A 27,544-nucleotide genomic window follows, 5' to 3' on the forward strand; every position below is an offset into this window, starting at 1 on the left:
CTCTCTCGCTCTCTCTCTCTCTCTCTCTCCCCCTCTCTCTCTCTCTCTCTCTCTCTCTCTCTCTTCTCTCTCTCTCTCTCTCTCTCTCTCTCTCTATCTATGTGTGTGTGTGTGTGTGTGTACGGAGTTTGTTTCTGGCTCCCCTCCCCCACTCGCCGCTGCTGTTCTGCTCATTCTGGAGAGGCCAAGACATGAATGTGATGAGAGGCTCACTTCAAAAGGAACAAAATGATTCTGTTTGAGTAAAAAAAAAAAAAAAAAAAACTGAACTCGGCTGTGACCGGCGGAAATCACGCCTGGACCTCTCTGAATATTCCTGTCAAGCCACACACCTGTGACCGCAGAACCGTTCGTCTAAATATTAATGCGCTAACCGAACATCTCTCGCGCCGATGCATCATCTTTACATACAGGTATCGAGGAGCTAGTTTGACCAGATGATTAATGTCATATCATTGTAACTCCAGCATGGTTAAACTAGGCATGAGATGTGCTTGTGTTAACATTTTTATCGTTATCATTTTCAGTCCCGCATACCTGGGCCTTCTGCACAGTGCACGTGCTGCTCACACTTAAGGATTGTGCAGAAAATAACACTGTTGGCAGTTTTGTCTGTGCTCTCTTTGTGCAATCAGTAAAAATGATTAGTATGTGTATTGGACAAGACAGAGAGTGGGTGTGCCCTAAAGGGAATGATGTGATGGCAACCATTAAAAAAAATATTTTTTGTGAAATCACAGATACAGTAAAGCTGGCCTTTTTTAAATTATTAACCTACTTTTTTTTTTCAAGATTTATTTCTAATCCCCAAACCATTAGAGTCAACTGTGCACAGAGCTATGAATAGGATAGTAATTTAGATTGAAGTCAAGGCAATTCATGTAAAATTTCTTTTAATTAGCCATTTACTCAGAGACTTTTTGTTTTGATTGGTCTGAGCCTTTACTGTTCACCATGATTTTGTCCTGTCCACAGCTGTCAAGAAGGAGATTTGCACTAAAATGGTTATAAACTCTATTGGAAAATCTTAAATATAAGCAGTATTTACAGTCCGCATATGTGGACTACTGTGTCATTGCTCAGCAAGACAGCGCAGGGACAATATGTGAGAACCTGGACGTGTCCTAGAGCAAGACATTCACTCCCTAAAATCATTGCATATGCTATTCTGCAGCCGACCTTTCACTGTGATAGCAGAGGAAGGACACAAGTAGAGGATATGACACAAGGATCAATAAAGTATCATTTACTGTGCTGCTCATATCAGTTCATAGAGACATGAAGGCTGCTTCCTTATTGAGTTTATAAACCTCAAGTGAATTTATCACTGTGATGATACACTAATGCTAATCTGGATGTAACTGGAGTAGCTGTGTAAAGTAATGATATGCTTGTGCATATAAATCAGTAGGATATTACTGGATACTCCATTAACACTGCACCATATTCATCCTACTGCCTAGTAGAAAGCTGCCTCTAGACTATCAAACCACATTAAAAGCCTTATGATTTCACTGTTAAATTTCTGCTCAGGTTTTCAGATGCCGTGCCGAATCAGTGGCCACAGGTGCCAAGTGCATGAACGTTTCTTCAGTTTATTCTTGTACTGTCGCTTTGTGAGTTATTTTGTTATTATGAAATGTCATAACACAGCTCACATTACCAGCCATACCATACTGAATGAACCAGAAGCTATGTTCTGGATTCAAAGTCTTACAGTAGCTTGTCTCACATTTTCAAATCCTCTGGATTTCTGCAGAATTTGCATACATTTTAATGTTCAGCTGGAAATTGGCCACATGATGAGTTTTTCATGAAAACCTGATAAAGATGCATACTGTGCAGAATTCTAAAAATTCCCCATGAGGTAACAGTCCTCTGCTAACCGGGCGTATGGCACATAATCGATCAACTTTTTTGTCGGCACTAGATGTTCATTTGAATTCACATGCACTTGGTTTCAATACATTGCTGCATAGACTTTTTTGCCATTCATTTCAGAATAAGTATTAAAATATCTTATAATAGTAGTTTCCTGTCAAGACTATCAATAGTCTGCCTTTCAGTGATGTGATGAAGCTGCGTCTCATTGTATATTTTTCCTCCTTGCAGGAGTTTTTTTGCAGTGGCATAAGTAGAAGTCTGGATCTAATAATTGTGCAGTGTGGGCTCTACGGGGACGTGGTTTATGGATGCTGGGACTATGAGCATAAGCGACAAAAGGGGCTACTTAGCAGACCTGGGAGGCAGCTTCACTGAGGATGCTCCCAGACCTCCAGTCCCAGGAGAAGAAGGCGAGCTGGTGTGCAGTGATGGACGGCAAAGCAGCAACCTTGGCTTCTCTTCAAAGAGTGAGAGCCTCAAATGTGAGGCGTCTGTGGCTACACCCAGGCGACCTGACTTGGACCTGGGTTATGAGCCGGAGGGCAGTGCCTCTCCGACACCGCCCTACCTAAAGTGGGCCGAATCGCTACACTCCCTCCTGGATGACCAGGATGGCATCCATCTGTTCAGGACGTTCCTCAAGCAGGAGGAGTGTGCAGACATGTTGGACTTCTGGTTTGCGTGCAGTGGCTTCCGCAAACTTGAAGCCAACGAGGGTAACGAGGAGAAGAAGGTTAAACTTGCAAAAGCTATCTATAAGAAATACATCTTGGACAACAATGGAATTGTTTCCAGACAGATCAAACCGGCTACCAAGTCCTTCATCAAAGACTGTGTGATGAAGCTTCACATTGATCCTGCAATGTTTGACCAGGCTCAGACTGAGATACAGACTATGATGGAGGAAAACAGCTACCCTTTATTCCTTAAGTCTGACATTTATTTGGAATATACGCGGACAGGAGGAGAGAGCCCTAAGCTGTACAGTGATCAGAGCTCTGGGAATGGAAAAGGACTGTCGGGTTATTTACCGACTTTAAATGAAGATGAGGAATGGAGATGTGACCATGAGTCAGAGGAGCAGCCAGAGTGTGACCCCACACCGAGCAACCGGCTTACTCAGAAGCTGCTAATGGAGACGGCACCACAGCGAGTTGCCAACAGTGCGAGATTCCAGGACAGTCACGAGTACAGGTAAATCCTCCCAGTAATCTAGAAAGCTTCACTTCAGCTCTAACTACACAGCTTTTCACTGCAAACTGCTGAACTAGAAATAAACCTGAAACCCCACACCACCATGAGCACTGCCTCAAGTTTGAAAAGAAAACAGAGTGTAGCACAAGAGACAGCTGAGATAAGAGGAAGATGGTACGTGAGGTGAATCTTAAGTTGACTTGGTGTTAGAAGGCTGAAGAAGTGTTCTTTGTTTTTCTTGTTTGCGAAATAATGTGTTTTCCCATTGGACAGGGTTTTGTAGTGAAAGAGCTCAACACTATTTTGTTTCAAGAGGAGCTTTCTGTAATCTTTGCCCTTCTCTTCCTCTTAATATTAAGTCTGAATTTTTGTTTCTGAAACAGTTTCTGTAATGAAATGGCCAGCTCCCTTTTTATATTTTTTTATCCACATCATGATATTATCTTAAATGCACATTTGCTGTGAACTTCCTGATGTACTATTTAAAAGACGATGTGCCCTTTAAAGGTAGACCCATTTTTTTATGGTCTTTTGCATCAGAATCAATATGAAAGCATTGTTTTACTTTCATTTTCTAACCCTCAACTGACAAAAACACTGGTAGTTTAGAAAGTTAGTGATTACTTTGGACTTTTTTGCTGCAGTGCAGTGGTTGAATGTGTTGGCCAGCAATGTTTGTGCAAAGGCAGCGTTCAATCTGTGGCGTCTCTGCTTTGAAATGCTTTTCATTTTCAGCATGTTCCGTCAAAGTAAATTCACCCAGATGTTGATATAATTTCTGCAGTGCCAAATCTGCTGGTGCCTGCTGATTGATGCTGAGAAACATTAATGTTTTGTCATTACAATGTGCCTGTAAAGGCGTAATTAGAGGGCTGTACCAGGATTTAAATTCAATGTTCAGTTGTTTTGTTTGATCCAGTGCCAGTTATCCTGGACAGAATATTGATGTTAACTTTGTTAATTGCAGCCACTCAGCTGAATGACCAGCATCTCTCCTGCTCCTTGCCTGTTTCTCGTCCTGTGATGACCGAGTCGTCTGCATTTTGTGGCTCTTTGTGATTCTGGCAGATCCAGTTAAACTATCTTTACCAGCCACAGCAGCATGTGGTTGGTTTTGTTTTCACCTTGTGCGTTTGTGTGTGTGTCATCATGGCAAAATATTCGTGTTGTATAGGGGGAACTCCCACAGAGGCGGCTTTGAGTTCTTTGGCAGGTGATTATATGTCTGTGGGTGGATTTTTGTCACCACTATAGCGTCACACCTGTTCAAGATAGAGTCACGAAACCTTACGGGTGTGCAATTGAGATCCAATTGAATGTTCAAAGATGGGCATGGTCACACCTCTGAGTATGTAATAATATAATTATAATGTAGTGATGACTACTGAGTAGTCATGTTGGAATGTCAACATGTTGACAGCTGTCGCAGCTGGTTTTAGCTTAATGTTGGTCCTTTGCAAAATTTACACCGATGCTGACTTTGACATGACAGATTAATTGAAGTGATGAGTAATTTAGTCTAAACACACCCTTCTTTTTCACTCTGACGGAGGAATTGAAAATAATTACGTTACATTACGTTCATATATTCACACATGGGTATATCCTACAATGTAAACATTACACTTACTTCCTGTATTTATTCTGTTCAGTTGATTCATCAGAGCAGCTACATGTTATCATACACCGCCAATATATTTGAATGTCTCCATGGGACAGGTGGTTAAGAAGAACAAAACCTACTTAAATTATGCAACTCAAATAGAAGGATTTCGTCATGTTGACAAAAGGTCATTCTTAACCAGTTATTGACCAGTTGAACTAGTTGAACAGAACTTTTAATTTGTCCTCTTGTCTTTTCGTTAAGTAGTTTCGTCTCATGTCTCATAGATTGCATGTAAAGGGATGTCTGACAGTGCTGCCCATGTGTGATTGAAAACTTTGATACTGAATATTGATCTACACTGGTTATAATTGTACATCATAATTTTCCACAAAGAATAATCCTGTAATTTAGTTCTACTGGCTATGTTTGAAAGATCACAACCTTCAAATGTGCAGCTTGCACCATCTGACAAAAATATACAGATGATAGAAACATGGTGAGATGCAAAGAGGAAAAGAAAGTGTCAACAGCATTGGTTTCATGGAAGACATTTCGACACAGGTTTAAATAATAAAAGTAGCGATGTTTAAAATTCCTTGAAGGAGCTATTTGTAAGTTTTGCTATATTGATATTTTTTGCTTTGAATCTGTCTATTGCACAGCAGCCAGTAGGATGACAGGAAAGGAGAGTTGCTGTTTAATGCTTTAGGACTCTGAGTAATCATACTGTGTAGACTTTACTCAACATACTCGTGTTCCTTCAGCATAAGAAATTGAAATGATGATAAATGAAAAGTGGCATTAGGAACTTGCTACAATCATCATCAAATGAAATCATAAGTAACTGCTCGCTGCCACAACTTAAATTATGTCACTGCTGATTTAAACTTGTAGAACTTCTTATATATAATGAGGTTACATCTCCAATTGAGGATTATGGTTGCCCGCAGTAAATAAAAAAACTTCCAGCAACAACATGTTAGGTGTCATCTTTCTGAGGTCAGTGGTTAGTAAATCCAGCGAGGAAATTGAAGACCCACCAACATGATCACAGATATTGTTTCGTTTACAGCAATGTTGTTCCACAGCAGAAAAATCGTATTGTGTTTGACCTCTGCTGCTGCGGCACCAGAGGATGGACAGGGATTCACACAAGCCGATAGATAGACGATACTTTCCAGTGCTCCCAGGCAGTGGAGGCAAAAAAAAAAAATCCTGATTACAGTTTAACCAGTGCAAGTGTCATGACACAACTAGAATCAGACCTGCAATCGACTGGGCAGATGCAGCTGATGTCTTTCCTTTTCTGCCTATTTCTATGGTGTAGTCTTGTTGTGGCTCATCGTCATCATTCTCCTGTGTTTGCATGCAGCTTTTCTGGTTGAGTCAAATACTTCTTTAGTGCGAGAACGATTTGTTAAAAGAAAAAAGAAAAAAAAAACCTAACCAAAGGCAGTTTTGTTGGAGTTCGATGTTTGCTTGAAATCTCCACAAAAATATAAGAGAAAAAGAAAAAGTTGAGACAACTAAGCACCACAGGCATTTCAGCCATTTGAGTTTATTTTCTCATCATTATTTCAGCGATGAAACATTTTGCTGGAATTACAGAAAGACACGCTTCATTTTTAAACAGCTTTTCATCCTCAGCCTTTGGGTTTTTATGAAACTAAATTTTACATCACTTGTGTCTGATCTCTACAGAGACAGGCAACAAAAGACATTAAACAGTCTTTCAGATCAACTTTAAAAAAAAAAAAAAAAATGACTTGAAAGAGAATGACCTGTACATTCATTAATGTTTAGGAAGCTTTTTTTGAAATTTGAACATGTCTGTTTTGTTCTCATTCAAGTGAAATGTATACTTCAAAGGCAAGACTTCATTGTCTTTGTAATATTAATAAAAGTTGTTGTTGCCTGTGAGTGATCTGATGAGGGTCTGCATGCCAGACTAAAGTTGACATTTTTATGTGCCATGTTAAAGGAAAAGCTCTGTATTCGGTTAATAAGTATATTGAGTTTGGAGTCAGACCTTTTTGTTTGAGAAAATTAAATAATGCGTTTTCTTTTTTTATTATGAGATTTTTGGCTTTTGCATGTAGTTGACACGAAGGAGAGGCAGGTTGGGTAGAGGAAGGAGAGAGAAAGGAATAGCACGAGGAAGTTGTGATTACATGGCAGGCAGCTCAGGACACCGTGGTCGACTATGCTCTCAAAAATGAAATGTATGTTTGACAAAAACCTAAAACAACTGAAATTCTTTACATTGTGAGTTGAACAATTAAAACCTGCACAGATGTGGCCCACACAATACAGTATGACTACACTGTAGATGTTAAATATGTCCTGAAAGAATTACTTCAGAGTTTATTGAGGGATTTTTTTTTTTTCTTCTTCAATAATCAGGTGTCCACGTGAACGTTGAAACAGTTTTTGGTTGCTGTTTTCATTCCTCCTGTCCATACTGACCGTTAAGAGATATCCCAACATGCTTCCATTGTAAGTGATGGGGGACATAATCAACAGTATACATTCTGTGCATTAAAATATGAGGCCTTAGCAGTCTGAGTTAATCAAATAAAGTTAATACATTTACAGCGTTTTTAGTAGAGAATTCATTCTCATTTTCCCAGATAGAGTTGATTTGCTGAGCAGCAGCTAAGTTACAGTCATACAAAGACGAAACCTTGTGCCGCAAACAGTGTAGCACTTTAACACAATAGGTTTTTCAATAAATTATTTCTGTATAGCTCGTGCCGTGCCGTATTCTAACTGGTATTTTGCCCTTATGACCCTCTAGCTGCTCGTGGTCATGATAGTTTGGAGAGAAAGAAAAAGGAGGATTACTAATATAGATTTTGGGAGCATTTTCTCAAAACAAAAAGCAATAAATGGAGAGTGTACAAGGAATAATACTGTATGGCCCTGCCTGGAAAGCTAATGCACTTATGCTGTCCTAATTTTGTACATCCTGGAATTTTTAGAGCTTTATTCTTTTAATAAGATAGTTTAACTAACATTTTTTTTTTTTTTTTTTGAGTGTGATCCAATGCAACAAAGAGATAAGTGAACCAGAAACATGATGTAGAACCAGATCAGGAAAACATTGAACCAAGTGAAGGTCGAATGATTTTACACGACCACTGAAACTCCTGAGATGCTGTTATCATTTATTTTGTGGTTATGAGAAGTTATTGTTCTCATTAATTGTCGGGGAACTGTGAGCAGTGTTGCAGGACAGCACTGCTCTAAGAATCATGTCGAGTGTCGTGCGTCAAATAACAGATTGCCTTATGGCGACTTTTCAGTCTTTTCCTTGTCATTTCCTTTTGTTTCTCATTATCAGAAACGCTGCCACATACAGTCACAACTTTGAAAATCCGCAGACTGCATTTTGTTTTTTTTGTTTTTTTTTTATTCATTCCAACTCTTCACCAACCCTCCACAGAAATTATTCATTGTTGTTGCACATAGATGCTAATGAAAATCAGTTGGTCACAAAGGTTTCATTTTGAACTCTGTGTGCTTCTGCATTCCAAACAGGGAGAACGCTTGGGATAAATGCTTCAGGGAATTGCAATTTGAATTAAGAAAAAAAAAAAAAAGATGATGCCTAACATCTATAATTCATGTGTGCAGAGCCCTGTAAGAAATGTGTTCAGCAAAGTCAATGACTGAGAATATAAATGGTGTCAAATGAAGTTTGTGTGCATCATGATGAGGATGGATGTTATTTTTAATACTCTGGTATTGAATTTGGTGCGTGTACAAGGTGAGGTTGACCAGATGCAGGACAGGGAGTATCGGGGGGCTGACAACCGTATTCATTACATGTTCATCAGAATACCTATTTGCCTGTGCCGTGGTTAGATTCGTTCGGAGTGTACTGCCTGCCTAGTGCTTACCATCGCCCAAGAATATTGGTGATTTCCATGGCATCCTGTAAACTAAGCATACATGTTACATACATGCTGTAGTTTTCACGCTTCCAGCTCTTAAATGTAAAAGATTGAATGCTTTTCTTTGTCATAAATGAGAATAAATAGAATATCTATAACAAAGAAGACATTTGATGCCAGCACCTTGGAATGTAGTAAATTATAAAGGACATTTTTTACTATTTTTTGGTGTCCTGTAGACAAAAAGATTAATCAATTGATCATTAGATAATAATCATTAGTTGCAGCCCTACTTGCATCGGCTCCCTCGTAGTTTTCTGACCAAACCAGAAAGAACAGGAGTGGAAAAGACATAATCTTGTGGTACAGTGATGAACATATCTGCACAGATTTTCTATTAGAGTAACCGTTCATGATGAAGCAACACTGTATGTTCTTAATTTAGGATTCTACTTTAGAGCTCTGTACTGTCTTTATAAATGTGTTCTTACGAACACGTCTATCACGTCATGGTCCATTTGGGTAATTGAGTTTATATTTCTCAGCACTTCCTGTATTTCTTCTTTTTTTTTTTTTTTTTTTTTCCAGGCATGCACCATGTCGGGAGCCCATCAACCCGTACTACGTCAACACCGGCTATGCTATGGCTCCCGCCACCAGCGCCAACGATAGCGAGCAGCAGAGTATGTCCAGCGACGCAGACACAATTTCCCTCACCGACAGCAGTGTGTATGTATTTTCTCATTGCACACACACACACACACACACACACACACACTAACACACACTCACATATGTACAACACTTTTCATGCATAACGCTGTAACACTAGGTCATAAAGGCTATGTCAGGCTGGAGCACCAGAGCATTAACATCAAAAAGAAAGACAGGACCCAAGTCTTTACTAAGTATTCCCAGTTGTTATTTAAAAGGACGGCATGTTGTATAAGTTTGCATCTCTGGAAGACAGAAATAAAGGTTTAATTGGCTTCGACCCTGTGCTCAAACTTTACAGCAAGAGCAGCAACTAAAGTCCCATCTGCTCATTAGCCATACCAGTAAAAGCTGTTAGAATTGATCTGTAATGCTAATTAAGAATCCTAAAAACACTCTTGTAGCAGACATTAAACCACGTCTGATAGAATGTATTTAAATGGAAATCCTAACCTACTGACCTCTTTTGAAAACATGAGACAAGAGCAAATTTTAGACGTTTCCAAATGATTATTTATAGTCGTAGTTCTTAATTTGCAGCAAACAAAGCAAATGATTTTTCTCTTTCACAGACAACTTTGTTAGTCCGCAAGCAGGAGAGCTAAAGGCAATGTATTCTAACCGTATGGGATAACTTGAAGCGGGACTTGTTTTTCAGTTGCCAGGCGTGAAACCAGGCATGTGCTGGTGAAAGAAGATTTGAAAAAAATAAATAAATAAATAAATAAAATAAAATAAAATGTTTTAAAGGTGCAGAGATGGCACAGGCGAATAAAGCCAAAGAAACTTCAAAGCTTGCACAACTGGACAAAAAATGTTTTTGAAGCTGAATGGATTAGAGGCTGTTATCAGCTAATTGGTCCAGAGCTTCCAGCACAGGAGAGTGTAAAACCCAGCATGGCCAATACCACATGGAATTACAGACTTGTGGACGTGTTAACATGTAACTGTAATCTGCCAGACCACTTGTGGTGTAGGAGGGACACAATAAGCCGGTGAGAATACCTGTCCCGCACTGATTAATCAAGACTTACCAGGTGTTTCGTTTTTAGGAAATAATGCAGTGAAAAGCGTTCAACTTCAAAGCTGCCTGTGTTGTTTATTCATGAGGATGTTTTCTGAAAATGTCTTTGTTGTTCATTTTAGAGATGGGGTACCACCCCACAGATACCGCAGACAGCATCGCCGGGAGATGCACGAAAGTGCCAAAGCAAATGGGCGAGTGCCACTACCTCATATACCAGTGAGTTATTCATGGGTTATTTCCCTTTTCCTCTCACTTTCTGCCTCTACACCTCTCTCACTCTTTAACTGTCTGTCTCTGCCTTATTTTCCTCCGCTTCCACCATCGGAGATGTGCATATTTAGGCTCTGCTGTGTCGCAGGGTCTGTGATGGAGTGTAAGAATAGCTGATGGTGAAAGAGAAGGCTGTCTAAATGCAGCTTGATGCTTTCATAAGCTGTGTGTGCTGAAGCCTAGCAGACATGAATCCTCCCCTGTGACAGCCTGATGCCTCCCTTTGCAGCTTAGGCTGTCTCTTGGTAGGAAAACCCCGGCCCTAATTAGGCCGCGGAGTAAAGAGTCAAATTAAAACTCCACACGTAGCATCCTATTAGGATGCATGAATTGGCTGTATAGTAGAGTACAAATCCCCAAAGCATAACTCTCACGTTGCCCTGCCCCAACAAATTAATCATGACTGCACTTCAGTGGCAATAAGAAGATTGATGAGGCTTTTAGGTCGCCTTCTTTTAATGTCACTTTGTTTTTCACGATTGCAGCACAGTAACTCGTGCTATCAGGAGAGGAAACAAATATCACCCATGCCCTTAGTAACGAGATTATGTGTGTCATTTCAAATTACACTTCATTTATTATCCTCCCATCTTTAGAACAAAAAAGTCAGTGTCAAATCTAGGTTTAATTCTTCTTGCTGCAGACTCCCGTATCAAATGGATATAAAGTGGAAACGGCTTATAGTGATCAGGTTACAATGAACAACTGCTCATATGGATCTAAAAGCTTGGGACAGAATCATTCCTATACAGATACGGTTTAAATAATTCATTTATGATAATCAAGTAGTCTGCTTACACTGCTCATTTGGGGTTTTTACACACATGAAAACATATGAAGAAAAAAAAAAAACTGTTATCTCATGCTTTAATTTATTAGTATGAATTGTTTGTACTGCTGGTGTGTAACCCACGTCCATGTGATATCTTCACCACCGGGCTCAGTGACCCTCCTGCTCTGCTCTGCTGGTGTTTTGGGACTTTTTTTTTTTTTTTTCCACAGTGTGTAATTATCGTCCCCACTCTCTCACAGCTGCAGGTGTGTTACGTGAGTGGAGTGTAATGTTTGGAGCAGGAGAGGGCCACGGCTCAGTTTATGATGTCTTGTTTCATTGCTTTATATTCATGTAATAAATATACAAATATCAAAGTAGATGGTAATCTGCAGGAGAAAAGAAAGAGAAATACTATTACTAGTTATGGTATGGCTTTGATGGTAAGTTTCGCTCCAAGCTGTGTCTCAAAATCACACACAGGAGGTACGGGAATGACGGGATGTAAAGAGTCAGGGCGGTAGAACTGTACAGAACTGCAGCGGTGGCAGAAACACACTTACAGTATGACATCTCCCCCCCCCCCAGCGCACAAACCGGATTCCAAAGGACATTCATGTGGAGCCAGAGAGGTTTGCTGCAGAGCTGATCAGCAGACTGGAGGGCGTGCTGAGGGAGAGGGAGGCTCAAGAGAAGCTAGAGGAGCGACTGAAGAGAGTCCGACTGGTATGTTCACTGTTTAAAGCACAACCGGGGCTGAATTGGGGGAATTGGAAGTGTGAAGTTTTAATGTAGAAGCAGTTTCGCCATTTTTTTCCTAGATAAATCGATTATATTGTCAGTAAAATGGTGGAAAATAGTGAAAATATTCACAGTGTCCCAGAGTCCATGGTGGCAACTTCAGATTCTTTGGTTCTATGTGACCAAAAAATTAAAAATTACCAAAAGAATGAACTGATGATTAAAACTGCTGCTGATTTCAGTTTGCTGTCAATTGAATAAACTTGGCTCGAGAAGATGTTTTATTATGAAAGACCCAAATAAGTGTAAAGCTTCTGGTCAGAGCTGTTGTGATCTCAATTTAAATCAGAGCACTCTTTTTTTTTTTTTTTTTCTTTTTTTTTTTTCTACTTTCATTTTCTTTAATAAAAGAATGATTCAATAAATTCTGACCATAGATGGTTGAATAGCAGACTGGTGGATGAGGAGTAGTATCAGGTAGAAGCCAGAAAGCGAGATGTGTGCCTGGCCGCTGGGCTTAAACTTTCCAATAACAAAGGAGACTTAAATCCGTCTGGCCTTAATGAAATTAATGAGGCCAGCCATGTGAATGGGGAGTAAAAACACATGAATCATTTGGAGGATGCCGTCCTTGGCCTGTCAGCGATCTGGCTTCGTCGATCAATCGGATGGAGCACCTGCACACTCGCCCACTCGTAAGCCTGGAACAATGTGCCGCCTGTTTGATGTTTGACTTGAACGCCGATGAAATGGTCGCTGCAACCACAAATGAAATCTCCGTCAGTACACGGAGCCAAGTATTAAGTCTCAAGGCAGACAATTCGTGCGGTTTGGCCCCGAAAGGAGAGAAGCTGCCATCGCACAGTTAGAGGTTTGCTTTATTAAACGTGGAGGCACGCATGAAATGACTGCCTTCATCAAGTGATACTGTGTGCATCTGGAGCAGGACGTGGACTCGGGGGTCAGCTCTTTAACCGTAATATCAGCGGTATTAAAATGATATGCTTATAATGCATGAAGAATTTCTGCAGCATAAAAATCTGTCATCCGGTTAAAGATTGATGTTATCATTTTATTGCTGTGAGAAAACGATTGTGACGACGTGAGGAACTCTTTCCCACAGCTCTTGTCACACAATCCGCTAAGAATGAAATTATAGCTTCACCTAACATAATTCTTTGGAACAATGGGCCCTGTAGTTCAGCTCTGCACAGGATAATTCATACACACAAGAGCAGCAGCGTGCTATTCACATAAATAAATGAACGGCTGAAAGATCATGTGAGCGGGATGGTCGTGGTTCGCCTGAATCGTTTTTTTATTTGGTGTTAACAAGGTAACAGAGCATGCAAGCATGTGCGCTATCAGTCCTCATAATGAGAGGCATGCTGTTGTATGAATGAGCTAGCAGATCATCAGTAAATCCCCAGGAGCCACCTAAGCTAACTTGTAGAGCGTCAAATATCTGCTATTGTTTGCCGAGGGATTTTCAAAATTTTATTTTCAGATGGGGGTGGGGATGTGCTCGAATGAAGATGTCACGGTTCCACGAATAACTTCCAGTGGGCTCAGCTAACGCAGATATCTGGAGCTGGTGCATAGACACATAGAAGCATCAGTTGTTAAAAACATGCCAAAAAAAAAAAAAAAGATTTGGCTTCGTGCGGCGTCTTTTAGAGCATTGCTTAGATTTAAGAAAGAGGTGGGAACAGGGAAGTTGAGATTATGTAGGAACAGGCTGAGAATGCCTCTGCTCCACGTTTGATGTGGTCATAGCAAACGGAGGGTGAGCACAGGGCAATAACAAACTCTTTTTTTTTTTTTTTTTTTTTTTGGCATGTTCACAAGTGAAGGTTTATTTAATTATTAACATCACTGACATTAAAAAGTTTGGGCATGAGCTGGCAAGAAAATAAAAGAGAAACCCCTACCTACTGTTGTCTTTCTACTATACCCCTTTGTTCTCTCCCCTTCCTCCTCTCTCTGCCAAAGTGTTTCTAACTTTACACAGGATGCCGTTCAGATAAAAGCTCCGCCGTATGGTGCTCACTACTCCAGCTGTATTCGAAACACTGGGGAAATATTTAGCTTTAAAATAAAATGTTTGCGTTAGAATTTACGTTTCCTCGTGATTTTTGCAGTAAATCCGAACCTGACCGGTTTGAACCGACTGAATTTCTCCATCGACCGCTGTGTTTTATTTCATCACTGCGCGTCCTCCCCTCCCCTACAGGGCCTGCTTATCGAAACCTACTCTGAATGCCTGCAACAGCCCGACCTCATGATTCCCTCCCCCCGCGGGCCAGATGCTGTCAGAGCTGAGGCTGTATTTGTTGCACTTGTCATTACATGAACGTAAATGTGCCCTGAATCTAACTGGAACTGTTGTATTGCTGGTTTGTCTCCAAACCTCTGCAGTAAGAATGAGAGGACACGTGGTGAAAATCTGCCACCTGCAGGTTGAAATGTGTACAACATGCACCCTCGTGGAAACGATCCTCAGTTTTGTGAAATGTGTTAGGAAATAAATTGTTAAAATAATATAATACATGCAGATATATTTTATATGGCTTAGTTTTATTAACGTGTTATATGCATAATGTATACGAATTTATATGCCACAGATATTCAGTGCCCTGTCCTTGTAAAGAGGCTTTATATTTCCAGATTTTTAGTCTGGGTTTAATCTTTTCCTGTAACTGATGTTTGTTTTGTTTTGTGTGTTTCTATACTAAAGGAAGAGGATGGTGATGAAGTCATCATGTCCACAGCTGCATCATTAGCTGGTCACAGGTTCCCCCCTGGTGCTTATCCGCAGAATTACAACTCCCGCTACGCTGACATCACCTACAGTGGTAATTTTCTGAGAGATGCACACGAGGAGAACCCAGAGAGCATCCTGGACGACCACGTCCAGCGGGTCATGAGGACTCCCGGCTGCCAGTCGCCAGGGACGGGGCGCCATTCTCCCAAGTCGCGCTCACCAGACAGTTTTCCAGGGGGCAAAGGGATGGGAGTTGGAATGCCACTGTCGTCAGGCCAGGGTAAACACCCATCCAGGCATGGTGTTAAGGGAGAGACCAGCCACCTGTACCACCACAAACATGCGCATCACATCCACCACACAGGCGCTGGGAAGCCCAAAGAGCAGGTGGAGGCCGAGGCAGCCGTACGTGTGCACGGCAGCTTTCCCTGGGGCATGGAGACGAGTCATTATGGATCAAAGTCTCGCAGCTACGCCGATGGCATGGGATCCAACCCCATGGAGCATACAGGGTACAGGTACGAAACACAAGCATTACTTCCTGTTATGGCATGAATGCACCCAGAATGTTTTTTCTTTTTTTTTTTTCTTTACCTCTTACCAGTTGTTTTCTTCTATTGTGCAGTAGCAAAGGTGGCACACAGTGTAAAAGAGTGTACAAGAAAGGTGAGGATGTGCGGCCGTATGACATGCTGGGGCCGGGAGAAGAGATGGAGAAAAAACAGAAGATCCTTTTGTGGCTGATGGAAGGACAGAAAGAAATGGTTCAACATAAGAGGAGCCCATACGGGTCAGTGATGACAGTTAACTTTATCTGAGTGCAAGCATTCCCAACTGCCTTTTTACCACCTTCACAACACCTGGTTGTGTTGCCATGCAGGAAAGCGTTTCCCGTTCCATAGCAACAGTTTGGCAACAGTTTTTTTTACCTGTTTATGTACGCGAAGATTTCCACAGACCCATGAGTGTGTCTCTGTTGCAAACTACATTTCAGGAGCACCGCTGGGTCCAAGAGGACTACGGGCCATGAGGGATCCCGTCTTAGCTCGGCGGAGAGGTCAGGCTCGGCGTACCCGTGCGTCAGCGCCCAACTGCGGAACAACGTGCAGCCGTCTCACCCTTTCATCCAGGATCCCACCATGCCCCCCAACCCAGCTCCCAGCCCCCTCATCCAACTGGAGGAGGTTTGCCGGCGGCTTGAAGAGGAGAAGATTAAGTCAGGAACTTTACAGCCCAAGCAGAGGTAAGTAGACGGACATGTCTCATCGCCACGGTTACCTGTCCGGTTAAGAAATGCAGTTTTTAAACAGAATCTATTTGACTCGCTCCACGGGGGAAGAAGCTGGATCTGTCCTCTTAGTCATTTTGTCTAAATGAAACAGTTGCCCTTGTGTTCTCTAGCCTGTGTGCTCCTTTAGCGCCGGTCTGTGTCTAACTGCTGGGGTTGTTCGGTCCCTCAGGTATGTGATGGAGGTGATCCAGAGGGGTCGCACCGCAGTCAGGCCTGCACTGTTCCCTCCGCTCAGCGTGGTGCCCGCCGTTTCTGACAGCGAGTTCTCCGAGCCCGAGTATGTCCACTGTGTCTTACCAGTAACTTCTCCCACTATCCCCAAATTCCCCATAGGTCACGCCAACCCACCTTACCTCCCATTTTCATCACTGGTAGTTAAGTTACCCAGGACTATGTGTGTTTGTAGAACTACTAAAAGAGGCATTTAGAAATCAGCAATTAATTCCCTTCTCTGTGTGCTGTATGTCATCCCCAAGTTTGTTTGGTGTCTTTTCCCTGTGTTGATTAATGTTGGAATGAAACTCAACCAGCTGAGGATGCTCGCTTTTACATGGCATGTTGCATGTTATGCCAGTGGAGGCTATTGAGCAAGCAATAATGTACAATAGGATGTCCAGAAAAAGGAAAGCAATGGACCAAGGTTTTAATAGTTTAACATTTTTCATTAGTTTTTATATTTATTTAGTTTGTTTTGTGTATTTTTGCTTTTCAATTAGAGTTTAGTTTGAATTAGTTTACTTGTTAAGTTTAGTTTTATTTATTGAAAATGCTTATTTTAGTTTAGTTTTTATTAGTTTCAGTGTTAGTTTTAGTTTTTTTAGGGGCATGATTCAAAAAAAGTATTGTGTAACCATTGTACCATTTTAAAAATGTATTCAGAAATATTCAACTAGACAGAAAAACAGAAAACAACAGTACATGAAATGTAAATATGGGCACAAATAAGTAAAAAGTCAACACAAGATGCAGCATTAAGTGCAAAATGTGTGTAATTGTGCTTCTGAGGTGAGATACAGGTCAAGTCAATCCGAGAAAAAAAACATGAAAAATCCTACAAACTCTAGAAGTTCGATTCATTTAGAAGAACCAACTCAAAATTAACTCGGACTGCCCAGCTCTAGTTGTAGATGCTGCAGCTCTACGGCTCATCACTGCAGTTAATTAACAATAAAATACTTCTCATGTTGTACTTTACATAATTCATACAGGGAGTGTTTTGGACACTTAAAGTGCACATGTACTGGTCGTACACTGAGAGCCACACAGCTGCTAAGATACTGCTCCATCGGGCACAGCCAAAAAAATTGGAAGATAGATTTCATATACCATAGGCTTATGTATGAAATAAACTGACAAAGACAAAAACTAAAGATATTTTGTCTATAATTGTAGTTTATTTTAATTCGTTTTGGAAACACACAATACAGTTTCAGTTAGTTATTATTTATTTGTTTATTTTTATTTTTATTTCAGTTAACGAAAATATTTTTTCACATCTAATTTCCGTTATTTCGTTAGCTGTAGTTACTGATAACCTTGCAATGGACATGGGTTGGGTTTGCAGTATCATTATCACACCTATATAATGGCTACAAGGCTATGAGATTTAACACACACCTGCCAACCACTGAGGAAAGAGCTACTTTTAATGACCCTGGTGTAAAGAGTATAAATTACAAGGATCAGGCTTGATGGTAGAAAACATTTCAGATCTCTTGCTTGTTATTTCCCACAGAGATGATCACAGAGGAAGTAGACGTGTATATTTTCTGTGTTCATGCAAAGGCAGACTCCGGCCGGAGTATAATTTTTTTTTTTTTTGATGTTTTGTCAGAAACATGTTTCTGTTTGATGTTTGACTGCCGTCTCAGATGGGTACTTAACAGATGGAGGGGAACTGTGTAAGAGGCAGATGAAAGGCAGGTTACGTGGCTCTGCCAGTGGGCGAAGCCTCTGGTCAGACCTGTGAAGACCGGGGGTTCAGTCCTTCAGTAGTCGGATCACGAAGACTGACTGAACCCTTCACTACCTCCAGTGTCCACACTCAAAGATGTGGGAAAATACAGCTGAGGGATTGTAATTTAGAAAAGATGGAGGATGTTGGTCATGAAAAAGAAGAAATATCAACAGTAAAAAAATACTAGTAAAGCATGGTAACTTATTATTATTATTATTATTATTATTATTATTATTATTATTTATTTATCCATTTTTGGATTGTATTGATCTACACTGGGGGTGATGGTTGTGCACAGGTATCCCTTCAAAGAAGATTGGGGGGCGGTTATGTTCTCAGCGCAGGAGGGAGTCGTGCATTAATCAGGAGGTTGGTGGTTCGATTCCCGGTTCACCCGGCGCTGTGTCAAAGTGACCTTGGGCAAAACAGTGAACCTCAAAATTGGCCCCAATGTAACATCGGTCTGGGTGAATGTGGCTTATAGTGTCAAGTGCTTTAAGTGGTCAATAAGACTAGAAATGTGCTATATAAGTTCAGTGCATTTACCATTTACCATCGAGACAGGCATTAAATGTGTGCACTTTTAGCTATTAGGAGTTCCTATTTGCACCCGCGGACCTACAAACAACTATCACTAGATTAATTTTGATACTACAGAGAACCTAAAAACATGATTCACGGGCAAGTTCTGGAGTTATAAGAAATATCTTTTATTTATATTCTCAAAGTGGATTTATGGACATTTACCACTGACGTGTGTGTGTTCAGTTTTGACTTGAGTTACGACTCTGATGAAGAGTGCTATATTTTTGAAGTACAGCAATTGCCTCCGCGAGCGTTTGAAAACCTTTCATCTGCACCAATATTAGAAACTAACAGATTTTATCTCAAGAGCTGCGTTCATCTGAATTACCCCATAATATCCTGTCATGAAAATTGTATGCCCCCTATGGCCAGTTGCAAAATTGGCCTCCTCCTGCTTGTTGTCATCTTTAATTTAGAGGACAGATGGATACAACATTGTGTAATATGTTGACTAATTGACATTCATTGACATCACTCAGCTGTGGGGAGGGGAAAAATATATTTATATCTGATACTGTCAAAAAATACTGAATAACCTGGCAGATATTCGTGGCTTTAGCACTGTTGCCTCACAGTGAGAAGGTTGTGGGTTTGAACCCCGGACTGGGACCTTTCTGTGTGGAGTTTGCATGTTCTCCCTGTGTCTGCATGGGTTCTCTCCGGCTTCCTCCCACAGTCCAAAGACCTGTACATTAAGTTAACTGGCACTAACTCCAAATTGCAGAAAAGGTATGAATGTTTGTGCAAGTGCTAGTTTGTCTCTATATGTTAGCCCTGTGATAGACTGGCGACCCTGTCCAGGGTGTACCGTGCCCTCGCCCATTGTCAGCGGTGATTAGCTCCAGGCCCCCTGCGACTCTACAAGGATAAGCAGTATAGATAATGGATGGATGGATGTCTGCTGATGACATTTTCACTGCCACCATGATACAATAGAGGACCTTGGTTCTGGTGCTCTAAGCATCTAAAAATAACACCTGAACTCAACAGTAGCATGGCTTTCCAGGAACACTGTTCCAGATGTTCACAGTAATCCACTGAGCTTTCTGTATTTTAAGCTATTTTCTACATTGGGAGAAAATAGAAAAACTGTCTACTGCGAAATCTGTAGATATTTTGTTTTTAAGCCTCATTTCAGTTCACCACTTTACTTTTCTCCCATACATCCTGTTGAAACAATGCTCATCATCTTGTTTACCACAGCTGTTTTTTTCTCAATATAGGCTGTCCTTAGATAGCCTCAGAGCTATTCACGCTAGAATTGATTATTAAAAGACATTGTTTTCTGTTCACTAGTCTGTTCTAATCCAAAACTCATAACCTGTTTAACCTGTTCAATAGCATGTGAATCAGGAGGACGTTAGCCTCTCGTTGTTCACCTTTTCACTCGCCTCTTGTAATTGCAAATATTGATTAGAAAGTTCACCCTTAAAGATGCAAGGCATGGAATGACCTCAGCCCTCAGCTGACTTCCCCGTTCCCTGAGAGGTTATGTAAACATCTTTCAGAAAAAAAAATTAAGAGTTACTGTCACCAGAATCAAAACACAATTTACAAGTAATCTACTAGGTTCACATGTTGCCACAAACTGTATCTGCAGATTTGCCAGGTACACAGACACACAGACACGCACACACACACACACACACACACACACACACAGCTGTTAAGCCTCATTCTCTATAAAATTTCTGCTCCTTCCATGTGTTTTGACTTGTTTGTTTAATCCTTTAATAATTTTGCATCACTGTCATTGTTTCCCCTGTTATACAATTACTTAGAAATGTGAGCATGTAACTGTAATTCCCTTTAGTAAACTGTTGTCCCTATGAACCCATTTCAGGTGAAAGTCTCTAAATTAGACCTTGTATATATATTGATATATTGATATGTATATGTACACAGATTTTCTAAATTGTTTTGTGTTACTTCCTTCTGCAGACACAAAGCCAGTAAAAAGCAGCCGTGTGAAAACACTGTGGTGGCGTATTACTTCTGTGAGGAGCAGATACCCTACAGGACGTCGGTCAAAGGGAGGGTCGTCACTCTGGGCCAGTTCAAAGAGCTGCTAACAAAGAAAGGAAATTACAGGTGAGATTTATGCTGCTATTTGATTTCTATGGACATTTATATTTAAAGACACACATATTCTGTCAGCGAGCAGGATTGCATTAGGATCTTGTTGTCTAGGTCAGGATTTTTAACAAAATTTCTAATTCTGAAAGTCCACAGTTCCTACATTGCTTATTCTTTACTCATTCATTTCTGACAAATTAAAGAGACATGATGAATTATAGCTTGATCAACTGATTAAAAATGAGAACTTATTAAACTTAATTGCCTTATAAGGGTGCTACAGGTGAATCTCAAATGTTAAAACTTGATGAACTCCAACTAGTTTCTGATGTAATGTGTGTCTTATCTGCCGGGCAGATAGTGTAAGTGAAGGTCAGAGCTTAACTTTGTTCCTCACCTTTTTAGGTATTATTTCAAGAAGGTAAGCGACGAGTTCGACTGCGGGGTGGTGTTCGAAGAGGTACGTGACGATGATGCCGTCTTGCCCATCTTCGAGGAGAAGATTATTGGGAAAGTGGAAAAAATTGATTGAAGTGCACGTGGAAGAGGAAGAGGTTTAAAAGCCAGCGTGTGAAGGACAGAGGAGCGATTGGATGGTGAAGAGGAAGTGATTTACGATGAAGAACGGAGGAGCGGAGAAGAAGGTGATATAAGTAGAAGAGTTGAAGAGCAAAGCTGTGGTCACAGCGGACGACTTGTGACATTAATGCTGGGCAGCTCCACTGCAGCAACAAGAAAAAAAAAAAAAGACCTCATTCACGTCTTTGGAGTGTAAATTAGAATTGTAAAGTTTACTAGATAAAACGAAGAACAAAAGTGCTACTAAAGCTACATATTTTTGATATGATGTATCAGAGTGTCCTTTCTAAAGTAATCGCACTTGTAATTTTTATATGTATTGGTACCAGATGTGTACAGTTTGTGTTAAAAGATAACAAAATTTTGTATCTATTTAAGTATTTAATATGCTAATTTTCAATCCAATTGAAGCAGGAGTGTCGCCCCTGTTGAAGACGATCAAAATCCTTTATAGGGCTGATTTTTTTTTTCTCATTTATTGTAAGAGTTCTCTGGACTCTAATATTTATGCTCTTCTAAGTGCTTTTAATACTTCACTCACCAGTTCTTTATTTGTGGCATTCAGTCAGGCTGCACTTTCATTCTATTATAAATCACTGACTATGTCTCAGTTTAGGCTGCAACATGATTTTCTGAAGCACCAAACACTGAGTGACCAGAAAAATATAAACGCCTGTACAGGGTAATGCGATCCAATATAACAGCACAGTGTCTTTGATGCATTTATGGTCCTTTTTGAGGCTCAGACTTTGTGGTGCTTTTATAATGGAGTCAAAAATACAACATATAAGTAACACTTAAGTATAATGCAATCTAATTCACCACCACAATCTCAGCCTTAAAAAATGACTATAGGAATCAATTTCACTGTAAATTGATCATCATTAGTTTCACAGAGTTATTATTTATTGCAAGGCTGTTTTATCAGGTTGCATTATTGCATGTTGCACAGGTAATTTTATTTTTCTGGTAATTTGGTGTATACTGCATGTAAATGTAGTTGATGGCTGTGTTGATGTGCATTGTTTTTACCTAACCCAGCTGAAGTTAAAAGAAAACTGCCTTCGAATAAGACAGTAAATGTGATGCTATTGTAAAAAAAGATATTATTGGAAAAGGTGAATATCTATGCAAGTTGGTTTGTAATTTGGTTGCCCTAATCCAAAATCTACATTAGATATTGATGTTATCAATTTGGCCCCCATGGGCAAATCACATATTGTGTGGATTTTAAGTGAAAAGTAAATACAACCTCTTCAGCAAAGACATTAAAAAATTAATCAAATGAATCTTTCTTCGAATGTTAATGCACTGGTACTTTTTTCATTTACTTCAAAAATATAAAAAAATTAAACAGTAATTTGGCTTGTGTAACAGTTTGGCCAGCTTTTTTACTGGAAAAAAACACTTTAACTCATTAAAACTTTTTTTTAGATTCTGTGGTAACACTCAGCAACCATGGGCTCCTCTGAGCAACTGACTGAGGATCTTAAAATGAAGCTAACTGCTGCTACAAAGAAGGGCAGGGTATAAATGGATATCAAAGTGCTTCCAGTTTGAGACTTCCACTGTCTGACATGTCATTAAGGAATAGCAGGCGAGGGAGAGTGTGGAAGTGAAGACAAGATTTAGAAGACCAAGAAAAATATGACATGGAACTGCTGGGCAGAAAGGCAAAGCAAAAGAGCTGCAGGAAGGTTTAGCTGACCCAGGAGTGGAGTGGTGGTTCCACTGTGCAGCATTCACTGTATAGACAGTCTTCAGATATAAAACCTTACCTGGAACCTTATCACAAAAGTTAACATCTGAAGAGCAAAGGGTTAGAGCCATGCAGCATTTGAAGAAAAGAACACCTTGTCAAATGTTACGCATGGAGGTGGAAATATTCTGTTTTGAGTTTGTATGGCAGCTAGTGGCACAGTAAACATTGTACCGACAGAGGGGAGAATGGACTTGACGAAATATCAGCAAGTTCTGGATGCAAATGTCCTGCAGTCAGTCAAGAAAGTGAAAGTCTTACTTCTACAGCATTTCAACAGTGATCCAAAAGCAGACCTCAAAATCCACTATGCACGACTTCAAAAAGCAGCCGTCACAGTTCCCTGACCTGAACATCACTGAAACACTGTGGGTGGATCTTTAACATGCTGTGTGTGTTAGACAGCTTAAAAGATGTCTGAGAACTTTTACGTGATCTGCAGGAAGAGTGGGTGAAAACTCTTTAATCGAGAATAGAGAGACTTATAAAAAGCTTAGCTGTGATATCTGTTTATTCATTTACTTTATATTTTTTTAGGGTCGTGAAATAAAAAGTAACAGTGCATTAATATTTGAAGACTAATTTTTAATGTCTGTTTGCTGCAGGGATTGTATTTACTTCTACTCACTTTTCATTTGCCCAAACTTATGCATACAACTGTAAGAGCAGTCAGGATATTAAAATCCTGTTCAACTACATGTCTGTTCATTTAGGTGTTTGTTACATGAGCACCTCTGTTGTTTCATCAGGCTGAAAGTTCATTTGGGTTGAGGTCAGCAGGGATTCAGAATCCTGGTTGTGGATGAGTAATTTGACCTTCTTTACGGGAGTTATTTGTAAGTTTTGCTATTGCCACATGGCTAACATTAGCATTAACAGCTGTTTATTTACCAGTCTAGAGGAAACATTGCGAGTTCAGCATCAAACTTCATTCCTTTACTCACCAACAGCTGTTTCCAGTGGTGGAGAGCAACACCAATGTTAACTCTTGTCTCTATGATGACTTTGCTTCTACTGAAGTTAGCATGCTAACCAGCTAGCCAAGGCCCGTCTCGTCACTTTCCGATAGCGACTCACTGTAGCCTCCAATCTGCCCTGAAGACGTAGTTCTGCTCGGGGGGCAGTTATAACCTTGTGTCTTGTAAACGCAATTATGACTGAGTCTCTTTTCAAGCTACAATCACCACCACCCGCTCCCGACAAGAAAACCCATTCAGCAGCAGAGACAACTTACAAATAGCCCTTTTTAAAATAGTCAGTGCCAGTGCAAATTTGGAAAACAATAACTCTTTGAGTTATTCAATTTTCTTTTAATTTTTCCCAGTTAAACATCAAATGACTAAATGTTCAGTCTCTCAATTTAAGTGCCGCATTCAGCTTTAGAGGTTACTACTGCTCGTGAAAGAAAAGCTCAAGGTCATGCTTTTGTAACACAGAAGGCCTTGAATGAGAAGGCCAGTGAAAGTATTCAGAATACTGTCATGTTTGTGCAATGAAGATCACATAAAGGCATATTTGAACACTGGAAGTGTAGAGGAGAGTTCAGGCATAGATTTCTCTGAAGTTCTGCATTTTATCCATGGGAGCTGGTGAGAGCCAACAGACACTGACATGTTGCACTTATGTTTACATCCACTATTTTTCCAGCTTCATGATCCATACACATTGTTTTCTGCTATTCCAAAAGACTTACCATCTTAAACCTTTAATCACTGCTTAGTTGATGGATCAGTTAGGAAAAGGCTGCGCTAAGAACTGGTTTCTAATCTGTAGCCTTCTCTAGCTTATCACAGCTACATCTCGTGCCTGGCAGGAATTAATTGTTTAGTGCAAATGATCTACTTTTGATAGATCACGTTACACCAAAGAGAAAAAAAGTAGATGGTAGGTACAGCTTTGAGTTACCCTTTCACACTGATATTCCTCTTCATTATGTGGTATACTTATTATATTTTCTTTTTATGTTAAATCATCGAAGCTCTTGCATGAAAGCCAGATTTTTCTTTTGTTGTTGTTGCAATGGACAAGGTGTGTGTGACTGCAGTTTTTTTTAATGCTTTTGGATATGAACATCAATTTTGAAAACATCATTCAGATGAAACACTTCATGGAGCTCACAAGACATTCACATCTTGTTATTATTGCAAGACTGAATGTCAGCCAATTTATATTCGCTGTCTCCTCCATTTGACAATATAAATAACACTTTTGCAATGGAATAGCACACGAAATTAAACTGAAAGCACTGGTACAGTGTTGCTGGGGGAGCGACATAATATTAAGATTCAAGGCCACCTTTTTTTGTCTCTGTACCTCATCATTGTGCCAGAGTCCATAGTGAGGAATGTGGCATAATAAAAGCCTTTTTGTTATGGAATAATAGGCAGAAAAATGAGTGGACCTTCAATCCAGAGTGCTGTATTGTATGTATTGTTGCATAGAAAACCAGTGTAAGGAATATCTTTTATATATATATATTTGTTTGTTTTGTCTTTTTTTTTTTGTTGAGATGCTGTTGTTGAGATTCCTTTAACTTAAATCAGTTTAATATATTTAGTGCATTTTTCTTTGTTCCTGTCTGTTGAATTATACATTTTTGAGTACATGATCAAGTTAAATACTTATCTTGATTTTCATTGTTTATTTCTTTTGAAATATAGAGTGTCAAATCTGTTATGATTTTTACTGTGAAAGCCCCAAAAGCGAACTTCCCTTATTTAAGATCATTGAAATGTATATAAAACATCAGAGTGCCTTTATTGCTATGCTAATGATGTCTGCAGTTTGACAGATGTGGAGACATAAATGCCAGGGACTAGCTTTATATTGTTTGTTTAGACTTCTTTTTTATCATTATTATTATTTTGCAAAGTTGTTCCCGTTCAACGATTGTCACTTTATTCCACCTTTTCTATGTAAATATGTACAATTGAAATTGTCGTCAACCAGCATCCCAGTCAGCACATTCAGTACCCTGGACCTGTTTCTGTTCATTAACTAGCATGGTTACCGTTTAAAGGTACCTGGACAATAAATACATGCAATAAACCAGCGCTTGAGTCGTGTGTGTCTGTGGGGCCGTGCGGTGGGCAGTGTTGGTGTTGTGCATTGCCAGCAATGCCCAAGAACAACATGAGGCAGGTGACTTGTCTTTGGTGAAATATATTTGTCCATATCATAATTTAAAGGTTACACAGAGATATTATAATCACAGAAAGCTACATATATGCTTTAATTTCGAAGCTGAGCATAACTGCAGTGTGTTGCTGCAAACTGAAGATGGCGCTCTAGGTTTCCTGGAAATAATAGATGCACTATTGTGTGTGTATCTTACAGTGATCGTTCCACCGAAATGGTTATGACCTGCATATCGGATGGTATACAAGAGAAAATGAACCGTGGATTATGTTTACTGAACAGATTTACGGATCTGATCTGGATGTATAGAGAACAGAAATCTTCTTGAATAACCTGCACTGATCCTTTATATGAGAGGATGAAAGCGCCACAAACACTGCTCCCTCTTTCTCTGGCTGTTAATATATTGATTTGGAAAAGATAATGATAGTCAAGTTTCCTGCAGCGATTACCAGGAATTGTGCTGCTTTTACCTTGACTCATACAAGCTAATCAACGCTTCATACCAAGAACAAGATGTTTCGAGCAAACAAGGCCACGCTGCTGCTGCTGCTGCCTCCATGTTGTCTTATAGCTGTGCTCTCTTGGAGGCTCATATAGGACTAATGACTGATCACCCAACTCAGATTAGAAAATCAAAACAACCTCTTAGTTTGATATCAACAGTTATGTAAATGCCTAGCTACCTCCTGAAGTTAAATCAAATAAATAACCATTAATTGGACTTTTCTTTTACTCTTAATTAAAATATTTTTGTACTCAAGTCTTTGCAGCAGCAAAAAGTGAAGCAAGCAGAGCTGTACAGCAGCACTGCAAATGTTTTGACGCAGTTCTTTTACACCCCTCAAAGACACAGTGCGACTTCATCCTGCAGCCTGTTGTTTCCTTGTGTTACTGTTGACAAGATCTCTCTGCAGCACACTGACCTTCCGGTAAACACTATTTGTTTCGCACACTGTCGTAAAGGCATGAAGTTTATAACCTCAATCCATGAAGCAACAGCTCCCCGGAAAGGAAATGTGGATAAACTGGTAAACTTATAATCAAAATAAGCCAAATATGTACAATAAGTAAGGTCATCATGATGATGATGGCAGTTTTAGATAAAAATCCCTCTGATAGCATCATCAAATTGCACATGCAGTAAATATGCAAATGCAAACACTGAACCAAGCTGGACTGAAGCCCATTTATTAGCGAGTGCTAATGAAATCTGTGTGATGTTATTAAAAGAAGGTGAAGCAAACACAGTAAATGTCAGGTGCTGATTCTCAATGAGCGTGGTAAAGTA

The 27,544-nt window shown here is 40.0% G+C and overlaps 1 protein-coding gene across 5 annotated transcripts in view; it reads left to right on the forward strand.

Annotated features, from left to right (window-relative positions):
* The window catches only part of axin1 (axin 1), a 34,188-nt gene extending 8,022 nt beyond the window's left edge, over positions 1-26,166 (forward strand). For 3 of the 5 annotated variants that reach the window (XM_056401780.1, XM_056401779.1, XM_056401778.1), the window contains 10 exons: positions 2,113-3,078; positions 9,169-9,309; positions 10,441-10,537; positions 11,952-12,089; positions 14,842-15,386; positions 15,494-15,658; positions 15,863-16,111; positions 16,329-16,436; positions 20,643-20,792; positions 21,183-26,166. In XM_056401780.1, the coding sequence (XP_056257755.1) occupies positions 2,189-3,078; positions 9,169-9,309; positions 10,441-10,537; positions 11,952-12,089; positions 14,842-15,386; positions 15,494-15,658; positions 15,863-16,111; positions 16,329-16,436; positions 20,643-20,792; positions 21,183-21,309 (2,610 nt within the window). In that variant the 5' untranslated portion in view covers positions 2,113-2,188 and the 3' untranslated portion in view covers positions 21,310-26,166. Of the gene's footprint in view, positions 1-144; positions 414-2,112; positions 3,079-9,168; positions 9,310-10,440; positions 10,538-11,951; positions 12,090-14,841; positions 15,387-15,493; positions 15,659-15,862; positions 16,112-16,328; positions 16,437-20,642; positions 20,793-21,182 lie in introns of those variants that run through there. The other 2 variants (XM_056401781.1, XM_056401782.1) reach the window with 2 other exon arrangements.
* The last annotated feature ends 1,378 nt before the right edge of the window (positions 26,167-27,544 follow it).

The sequence above is a fragment of the Seriola aureovittata genome, chromosome 17 (genome assembly GCF_021018895.1).
Source record: "Seriola aureovittata isolate HTS-2021-v1 ecotype China chromosome 17, ASM2101889v1, whole genome shotgun sequence".
NCBI lineage: Eukaryota > Metazoa > Chordata > Actinopteri > Carangiformes > Carangidae > Seriola > Seriola aureovittata.